Source organism: Chiloscyllium punctatum, chromosome 22, assembly GCF_047496795.1.
Source record: "Chiloscyllium punctatum isolate Juve2018m chromosome 22, sChiPun1.3, whole genome shotgun sequence".
Lineage (NCBI taxonomy): Eukaryota > Metazoa > Chordata > Chondrichthyes > Orectolobiformes > Hemiscylliidae > Chiloscyllium > Chiloscyllium punctatum.
In genome coordinates this window covers 31566706-31577120 of record NC_092760.1, presented here as the reverse complement: position 1 = coordinate 31577120, position 10415 = coordinate 31566706, and the positions used below count along the sequence as shown (strand labels likewise).

General features: G+C 42.1%; 1 protein-coding gene across 8 annotated transcripts in view; it reads right to left on the bottom strand.

Annotated features, from left to right (window-relative positions):
• Positions 1–4770: 4770 nt before the first annotated feature.
• The window catches only part of atg13 (ATG13 autophagy related 13 homolog (S. cerevisiae)), an 86019-nt gene continuing 80374 nt past the window's right edge, over positions 4771–10415 (bottom strand). For all 8 annotated transcript variants that reach the window (XM_072591955.1, XM_072591959.1, XM_072591957.1 and 5 more), the window contains 2 exons: positions 8241–8369; positions 4771–5401 (listed from right to left, as the gene is read on the bottom strand). In XM_072591955.1, coding sequence (XP_072448056.1) covers positions 5324–5401; positions 8241–8369 — 207 coding nt within the window. In that variant the 3' untranslated portion in view covers positions 4771–5323. The remainder of the gene's footprint in view (positions 5402–8240; positions 8370–10415) is intronic.

Genomic DNA, 10415 nt, shown 5'->3' with positions numbered 1-10415 from the left:
AAATATGTTTGCCTGCATGCTGGTCTATGTGTTTTGGGTTGTTTAAAGGGATAAATATTTATATTTTCATATGACAAATTGTGTTAACCAATTCAGCATCTTCTTTGGTCATTTGTTTTAAAATGCATTAATAATTTTGTGTTTATTAAAGAAATCTAGTTGATGGATCTTTTTGTTCTAAGTCTAAATGAAGAAAGCTTATGGTTGGCCATATTGAGATTTCAATGTAACCTTTTTAAATTTTATGTTATGAGGGTGATAATGCACGTCTCCCATCTTAGGTGTAACAGTACGAGGAAAGCTTAATTAATGATGCATGCCATTTGCCTAATTTTGGTTGTACCGGCTCCTTGAGACAGTTATGCAAGAACTCCCAATCCATTGCTCTTTCACTATAGACCAGCAATTTATTTTCTTTCTCCGAGTATACGTCTAACTCCATTTTGATAGCTACTATTGATTTGATTCCATTTTAATTTTAGGCAGTACTTTGCAGAGTTGGGTTTTTAGGTACAAAAACAGAAAGTAATGGAGAGTTCTAACAGGTATGTCAATGTCTGTAGAGAGAGAAAAAAAGTTGATGTTTGGATTCTGATATGACGCTTCTTCAGTTGGGGAGAGAGATGTTTAGGATAACTTGCCCCTTTCTCCCCAACTCTCAGTTCTCCACAAGAATACAAGTGTTTTCCACAACTCTCAGTTCTCCACAAGTGTTTTAATATGCTTTCAAGTGTTCTTATTTTCAGTAAAAAAAGAGCACATAAGACTTAGAGGTAAGTTTAAATCAGAAAGAGATAATGGGCTGAATTCTTACATATTTGTGGCAAAGTCTTAGCTTTGTTGAAAATGTTGAATTTTTTTTGCTGTTGGGCTAAGTGAGATTTCTTGCCATATCTTACCCATTAATTACCTACTCCACCCCTATGGCCTCTCTCACATTCAATTTCCATCCATCTTACAATATGCCACCTGGTTGAAAGCAGTTTCTCCCATTTGGAGCATTGCCCAGCAATATAGGAAGGGCAATGGCCTCCTCTACTCACTAATACCACATACTCATTCTATCTTTGCCACTGTATCCTCCTCCCACTGAAGGATCATGCTCTCACTATTACGTTCAATATCTTCCTCACTTGCCTTTACCCACGGCAAGTTTGGTACGATGAGAGGCCCACTATTAATGGTCTGCCAATAACAAGGTGTTCACCAAGTGGTAATCCTGGTCAATTGTCATCTTGCCTCTGCCTTGTGGGAATCTTCTGTTTAGAAGTCATAATGTTCAGCATATCTGTAATGTAACACCTTTCTCTACTGGGGTCAGCAAGGGCTATTATCTCTTCTGCATCAAATTTCCATGCAGGGTATGTTTAGGGTTCCTATCAGCACTGTGCAAAGGACACAGCTTAACCTTTGGATTCTTGCAGTGGTCAACTGGAGACTGTATGATGAGCATCCATGAGTGCTGTAGCATTCCAGCAAGTAAGAAAATGAGGACATTCTTCAGAAAGCATGGTACCTTCAGCATCCTACAGCACTGCAGAGTAATCCAAAGCATCAAAGACATATTCATTGTGAGCCTGACTGAATGGCACTGATCTGCACAGTCATCTTTCACCAATTGGTACCAAGGACATGGAAAATATAGAAATGTCCATATTACAGAGGAGGAAATGCTGGATGTCTTGAAACGCATGAAGGTGGATAAATCCCTAGGACCTGATCAGGTGTACGCTAGAACTCTCACAAACTTGATTGAGTTTTTTGAAGTAACAAAGAGGATCGATGTGGGCAGAGCGGTAGATGTGATGCATATGGACTTCTGCAAGGCATTCGACAAGGTTCCCCATGGGAGACTGGTGAGCAAGGTTAGATCTTATGGAATACAGGGAGAACTTGTCATTTGGATACAGAACTGGCTTAAAGGTAGAAGATGAGGGTGGTGGGGTATCACAAGGATTAGTGCTGGGTCCTCTGCTTTTCATCATTTATATAAATGAATTAGATGTGAGCATGAGAGGTATAGTTTGCTGATGACACCAAAATTGGAGGTGTAGTGCATAGCAAAGAAGGTTACCTCAGATTACAATGGGATCTTCATCAGATGGGCCAATGAGAAGTGGCAGATGGAATTTAATTCAGATAGATGCGAGGTGCTGCTTTTTGGGAAAGCAAATCTTAGTGGGACTTATACACTTAATGGTAAAGTCCTAGAGAGTGTTGCTGAACAGAGACCTTGGAGTACATGTTCATAGCTCCTTGAAAGTGGAGTCACAGGTAGATAGGATAGTGAAGAAGGCATTTGGTTTGCTTTCCTTTATTGGTCAGAGTATTGAGTACAGGAGTTGCGAGGTCATGTTGCACTGTACAGGACACTGGTTAGGCCACTGTTGGAGTATTGCATACAATTCTGAACTCCTTCCCATCGGAAAGATGTTGTGAAACTTGAAAGGGTTCAGAAAAGATTTACAAGGATGTTGCCAGGTTTGATTAGATTAGATTACTTACAGTGTGGAAACAGGCCCTTCGGGCCAACAAGTCCACACCGACCCGCCGAAGTGTAACCCACCCAGACCCATTCCCCTACATTAACCCCTTCATCTAACACTACGGGCAATTTAACATGGCCAATTCACCTAACCTGCACATTTTTGGACTGTGGGAGGAAACTGGAGCACCCGGAGGAAACCCACGCAGACACGGGGAGAATGTGCAAACTCCACACAGAGGCGGGAATTGAACCCGGGTCTCTGGCGCTGTGAGATGCAGTGCTAACCACTGTGCCACCATGCCGCCCACTATGAACTATAGGGAGAGGTTGAATAGGCTTGGACTGTTTTCCCTTGAGTGTTGGAGGCAGAGGGGTGACTTTACAGAGGTAATGAGGGGCATTGATAGGACAAATACATAAAGTCTTTTCCCTGGGGTGGGGGAGTCCAAAACTATAGGGCATAGGTTTAGGGTGAGAGGGAAAAGATATAAAAGAGACCTAACGGACAACTTTTTCACTCAGAGGATGGTACGTATATGGAATGAGCTGCCAGAAGAAGTGGTGGAGGCCAGTACAATTGCAATATTTAAAAGGCATCCGAATGGGTATATGAATGGGAAGGGTTTGGAGGGATATGGGCCAGATGCTAGCAGGTGGGACTAGATTGGTCGGGGCTATCTGGGCGGCGTGAACAAGTTAGACTGAAGGGTCTGTTTCCGTGCTGTACATCTCTATGACTCTATGATGTAATCCCAACTGCTAGAGCACTTTGATCTTATGATCTTTCTGTTGTTCAATGAAAGTTAAGGTTGCAACCTGGTGGAAGACTTCACAACAGCAGCAGCTTGTTACCCACCTTCTCAAGGGCAATTAGGGATAGGCAATAGGTCCTGGTGCAGTCAGTGACACCCCCATCCCAGGAATAAATCAGATGCAAATCTGATGCTCCCTCATTCAAGCATGACAATGTTTCATGCTATTGTGAGCACTACAGAGAGAATAGCTATCATTCAGACAGACTTAGAACATCACGTGGCACTTAGAATGACTAGGCTCTTGACATTCATTCTAATAGTTGGAGCTAGAATGAAATTCACTCACACAGCTAATGGTTAAAAGTGAACAAAGAATAACAAACGTGGGAATGTATTTATAATAAAGTTCCATCTAAACCACCTATGAATGCCAGTGACTTTGGTCATTTCTTTCTCAGAGACACTGCAGTGATGTGCTGCTTTTTTCTTCAGAGGGGGAAAGAGAGGAGGGGCTGGTCTCTTCATAACACAGACTTTGTGGATGTCACTACTGATTGTAGGTGACAAGAGAGAAAATAAGTTACAAAACAGGGACAGATGTTTGGGGATGTTAAGATACATTCAGAGTGGTGGTAATGGGAGAGCAGCACAGCATCTGACAATGAATCATACTTTGTTGTCAGGATATGGAGGTCTCAAATGCACGAAAAATGGTTGTGGCCCTACTCTGCCATTAAGACAAGACTTTTTCTCTCATAGGAGGTTAAGGAGATGAATACTGGACAGCATGAAAGTGGCTGGCACAGTTGGTAATGCTGATTTGGGGTAAGGGAAAAGGTGTGCCTGTGTGTGCGCGTGCGTGCAGGTGTGTGGTGGTGAGGTATCCTGATGGAGTTAGTCGGCAGTGTATGGGACATTGCAAGTTCTATGGGTTATAATTTAAAAACACATATCCCCAAATTCATTTGTTCATTTAAGCCTTTAACCAATTAAACTATCAGGAAACAGATTATAAACAATACAAAGTAAAGAAGAGCAGTGACTTTATGGGTGTACAATGCCATTTACATGCTTGGAATTTGTGGCGTCTAGTTTTGTGGTGTATTAATAAGATGCAACTTCTGGAAGTAGTTGTTCAATTGTGAGATTCTCAAGTCACCATTTAAGGTTGGGGGGTGCTGGTTAAAAGGTCACAGAAGTTCTTCTCCATTTTGAGATTTGGATTGTTTTAATTCTCTGGATATTTATCCATTTTTCTCACTATTGCACACATCACAGCACTGGCCCACATTTTAGGTCATGTGACCTTTTTAATTCTAGATTTCCAGCATATGCAGCATTTTTGGTTGACCATTTCCCCCAACAAAGTCAAAATGTAACTGGGTGGACTGACATATATGGTTGTCATCCTTCAGATTTACTGTCTCAGAATCAGAATTCATTGCAGCGTCCCCAATTTGTATTTTATGTAAAGTCCACCGCATCATGACATATCCAGAACCGACAAGAGGGAAATAAATACAACTATTTCATTTTGTTTTTAGCTTTATATTAGCACAGGAACAGGGAAAAGTTCATCAGGATATTTTAAATTATAAATAGGAAGTACATTTACACCTTTATCACCAAGAAGACCAAACTGGTACAAGCCCAGCTGGTTTTTGTCGTTTATTTTTCTACAGTGAAGTGAGAAGCTACAAATGACAGCTCAAAGGAACAACATGCTGTACCTTAAATTAGAAACCATCTTTTGAATATAACCAGGCTTGCAAGAAAGACACAAGACTTCAGAGTTCAATATAAACAAATGCAGTGATTAAATATTGCTTGGCTTTACAAGATATTTACACAGGTGTGTACAGTAAATTAAGATAGACTCTCACTTTTCAATACAGCAGCAAATCAGTGAGTACAACCTGAAATGTACTTATAGACTGCAGGTAGAACATCTATAGAAATAAGGAGATTTTGTACTTCTAAAAATATATACATTTTATTTATAGCAGAAGAAAAACAGCTTTCAACTTCAGTTTTTTGCTGCAGGTATAGTTCCTGAAGCAGGATAAGATACTGTCCTTGGTTACTGCAGAGTGTCTACAAAGGCATCAAATTCTTCCATATTCTTCTCATAGATTGCCAGCTTCTCAGGCAAAGAATCCTGAAGCAGAAATAAAATGGAAGAGAAAAAACAGCTCTTATAATTTAATTGTGAAATTCTCACCCAATTCAGAAAGTGGGTTATCAAGCTGCCCATCTCAGTTTCAGCCTATGATCTTTACTAACATTTTTGGAGAGCTACAGTGCTAGAGTCACAGTTCACCATATTTGAGGAACAAGGTCCTCATTAACTCAGGTGAGTATTCAAAATTTCACAGCACTTTTGATACCTCACCTTATCTATACTTGTACTGCAGGTTCCTTTTCTACATTGCATTTCCCCATTCATCACATTTCATCAACTCAAAGTCTGCTCACGACCCCCAATTTTTCTGTTTTTATTGATTTCAATCAGGCTTTCTGCAGAGAAGAAATGACTCAAATATTATCATAAATGCTGAAACACTTGCTCAGGTTCTTAATAGAAAATGTTACAATCGTCAGTCCCAATTGATAACACCCTCTTTGGCTACTCTCTTTAATGCTCCTGCCTTGAAGATGTTGATGTAATTTCACAAGCCTTAGCAAATGCCTGATATCACACTCAATTGACTGTTTTTTATGAGGCTGGGATGATGGGGGGGGGGGGGGTCAGTTGACTTCACCTTCTTTGATCAGCATACATATAGCAAGACTGGCTAGTTTCTCTTTTCACTGATCCTTTTAAGCTGATCTCCCTGAGCCATAATGCAGTACCCCTCAGCCATCCACGATTCCACCCTGGGTCCCAACTGACTGAAATAGAATCTATGAGACCAGACAGGCTATTTAGCCCAAGAGTCTAGATTAGAGTGGTGCTGGAAAAGCACAGCAGTTCAGGGAGCATCCGAGGAGCAGTAAAATCGACGTTTCAGGCAAAAGCCCTTCATCAGGAATACAGGCAGAGAGCCTGAAGGGTGGAGAGATAAATGAGAGGAGGGTGGGGGTGGGGAGAAAGTAGCATTGAGTACAATAGGTGAATGGGGGTGGGGATGGAGGGGGAAGGTGGAGTGGATAGGTGGAAAAGAAGATAGGCAGGTAGGACAAGTCATGGGGACAGTGCTGAGCTGGAAGTTTGGAACTGGGGTGAGGTGGGGGAAGGGGAAATGAGGAAACTGTTGAAGTCCACATTGATGCCCTGGGATTGAAGTGTTCTGAGGCATTCTTCCTCCAGGTGTCTGGTGGTGAGGGAGCGGCAGTGAAGGAGGCCCAGGACCTCCATGTCCTCGGCAGAGTGGGAGGGGGGAGTTGAAATGTTGATTGGCGCGGGTGTCCCGGAGATGTTCCCTAAAGTGCTCTGCTAGGAGGCGTCCAGTCTCCCCAATGAAGAGGAGACCGCATCGGGAGCAACGGATACAATAAATGATATTGGTGGATGCGCAGGTAAAACTTTGATGGATGTGGAAGGCTCCTTTAGGGCCTTGGATGAGGTGAGGGAGGAGGTGTGGGTGAAGGTTTTGCAATTCCTGCAGTGGCAGGGGAAGGGGATGGGAGGGTGGGTTGTAGGGGGGCATGGACCTGACCAGGTAGTCACGGAGGGAACGGTCTTTGCGGAAGGCGGAAAAGGGGTGGGGAGGGAAATATATCCCTGGTGGTGGGGTCTGTTTGGAGGTGGCGGGAATGTCGGCGGATGATTTGGTTTATGTGAAGGTTGGTAAGGGTGGAAGGTGAGCACCAGGGGTGTTCTGTTACGGTTGGAGGGGTGGGGTCTGAGGGCGGAGGTGCAAGATGCGTTGGAAGGCATCTTTAACCACGTGGGAAGAAGGTGCAAGATGCGTTGGAAGGCATCTTTAACCACGTGGGAAGAAGGAGGCCACCTGGTGTATTGTGTGGTGGAACTGGTCCTCCTGGGAGCAGATACGGCAGAGGCGGAGGAATTGGGAATACGGGATGGCATTTTTGCAGGAGGTAGGGTGGTAAGAGGTGTAATCCAGGTAGCTGTGGGAGTTGGTGGGTTTGTAAGAAATGTCGGTGTCAAGTCGGGTCGTCATTAATGGAGATGGAGAGGTCCCGGAAGGGGAGGGAGGTGTCAGAGATGTCCAGTTAAATTTAAGGTCAGGGTGGAATGTGTTGGTGAAGATCCAGGCTCCTCAGCAAATCTGGTAGTGTGGTCATCTAATTATTTTTACAGCCAATTTTCAGGTATGCAAGCCACTCAAATTTACTCGTCACAGCCATGTTCAACTTTGGTGATATAAAAGCATTCCTTAAGATCGCAAGCCAATTAACTTCATGAAGGGCAAGTGGAACAGGGCTGCTGGAGGAAAAGGAGGAGATGGGCAGAGGAGTAATAAGATCTCTCCTAGAATATCCCCTCAAAGTGATGAGCCCTGGTGAACTCTATTGCTTTGGCTTAAGAGAATTGCTTTGAAGATGAGATAATAGAAAACAAAACTATAATAATGAAAAGTTACAGTGTTGCAGCATAGAGCATATTAATTACATTATGAGCAATGTGTAACATTTGACTTTCCATAGTTTTACATCCTTGGGCAATTGACTCATTTATCTCTCCACCCTGCAGGCACTCTGCCTCTATTCCTGATGAAGGCTTTTGCCCAAAACGTTGATTCTCCTGCTCCTCAGATGCTGCCTTAATTGCTGTGCTTTTCCAGCACCACACTAACCTAGAAATTGACTCCATTGCTCTAGTTCAACTAACTGCAGGTAGTCGGGAACACTTGCAACCTCTCGCTCCTCTCTGTAGGAGAATTACAGCTAAAGAGGTGAGATGAACAAAAACTTACAGCTTAGTTAAATACAGCACAATAACAATTAGTCAGAGGAAGTACTTTGATTTCTGAACCGTTGAGATTTTGCACTACATATTTTATTTTAAACAGAAGCCTGTATTTTCTTACCAGATCCTCGGCCATTGACTGGGCACTGATGTCTATTGAGAGGCTGCTCAGTTGAGGAGGGTTCTGAAATTCCCTATAAAAGGTACCCAGATCCATAGGCAGAAAATCATCCTTGGAAAAGGCTGGCTTCTAAACAACAGAAGGGAAGAAAAAAATTGCCACAATTACCTTGATGACTTATGTTAAAACAAACTAAACATTAAATAGGCAGGTTTACATCCATATCTTTTATATCATTTGAGAATTCAGCACCAGCAGAAATGAGTGTTAAATGATCAGTTATATAGAGCAGGTTGATCAAATCAGACAGACGAACATTTAACATGATTCTCTGATCGTAGCAGATCGATGTTGAATGTTCTGTGATGCATGTGCAGCAGAAAACATTCAAAGCAGGAATACCAATGTTTCATAATTGCTATATTTTAAATGGAAAAAGTGTGTAAAAACTGATGTTAATTCCTGATAATCTGAGTATAGAGTCATACAGATGTACAGCACGGAAACAGACACTTCGGTCCAACTTGTCTATGCTGACCAGATACCCCACCCCAATCTCGTCCCACCTGCTAGCATCTGGCCCATATCGCTCCAAGTCCTTCCTATTCATATGAAGTTGCTGATCCACAATACCGGAGACATAAATAATGTACATTGCTAATCAGTTAACTGCTTTGACGATATTGCCACCATTTAGGAGTTAATTGCATGATGACTTTTCTTTATTATTAATGAGATGGGAGTGTTTTGGCAAGGTCTGTATCAGGATGTTGCCCATCCTGAATTGCCTTCAATGGTTGCAATTTCTTTCAACTCAACAGGGAAAATTTTAAACTTTCAAAAGAATGAGGCAAAATTGTTTCAGGTGCAAAATTAAAAAGTAATTCAAAACAGGAATTCCACTTGCATCAAACCATAAGACAAAAAGATGGAGAAGCAGAAGCCAAACCAATGAGTCTACTTCAACATTCAGTGAGGTCATGGCCGATCTGATCATCCTCAACTCCACTTTCCTGTCTTTCTCCCTCAACCCTTGATCCTCTTACTGCTTAAAAATCTCTCTCAGTCTTGACTGTACTTAAATGACCCAGTCTTGACAATCCTCTACAGTAAAGAATTCCACAGATTCACTGCCCTCTGAGAAAACTCCTCATTGCTGTCTTTAAATAGATGACCCCTCATTCTGAGATTGTGCCCTTGGTCCTAGATTCTCTGCACCTACACTCTCAAGCACCCAAACAATCCTATGTGTCAATAAGGTCTCCTTTCATTCAAACTACAGCCAATACAAGCCCAATGTACTCAACCTCTCCCCATTAGAAAATCCCTCCATAATGGAATTAACCTTGTGAACCTCCAGTCTTTCCTAAGATAATGGGAGCAAACCTGTTCACAGTATTCCTGATCCAGTCTGACTAGTGCCTTATATGGTTTAGCAGATCTCCTACTGAAGAAGGGACACATGACTTGAATCGTTGACTCTGTTTTCTCTCTACAGATACTGTGCAACTTGCTAAGCTTCTCTAGCAATGTTTGTTTTTGTTTCGGATTTCCAGCATCCTTTTCTCACTACTTTTATATTCTATTTTGCAATAAAGGCTAACAATCCAATAGCCTTCTTCATTATCTGCTGAACTTTGATGCTAGTTTTTTGTGATTCATAGTTGATGACTCCCAAATCTCTCTGTTCTGTAGCTTACTGCAATCCTCCCCCATTTAAATAATATTCTTCTTGCCAAAATGCATGACCTCACATGTTCCCAAATTATATTCCAACTGCAATAATCCCTCTAATTCTTTTCAGTGTGTGGGCTTCCAAGATCCATATGCCTCATTGATTTCTCAAAGAGGAAGTCAATGTTGATCAGCGTGTGGAACCTCTGAATGGCTGAGTGGCCAGTCAGATCACAATGAACAATGTCCATTTGCCAATTTTCAACCTCATTCAACCTACCCAGAACTGTCTGTAGACTCTGTGTCAGCCTCCCCAAACATGCCCAACTCTGACTTTAAACCGCTTTGCAGAGAGAGTGTAAATTCAAGTGAATATGTAAATAAGGCAGCAACCTTACATTTTAACAGCAATTCTATTTTCACCACATGCAAACGGTTTCTCTGGCATTGGGACACTTGGTGAGCAAAAGGCATTAAGGTTCACAGCTTTTATTTCACTGC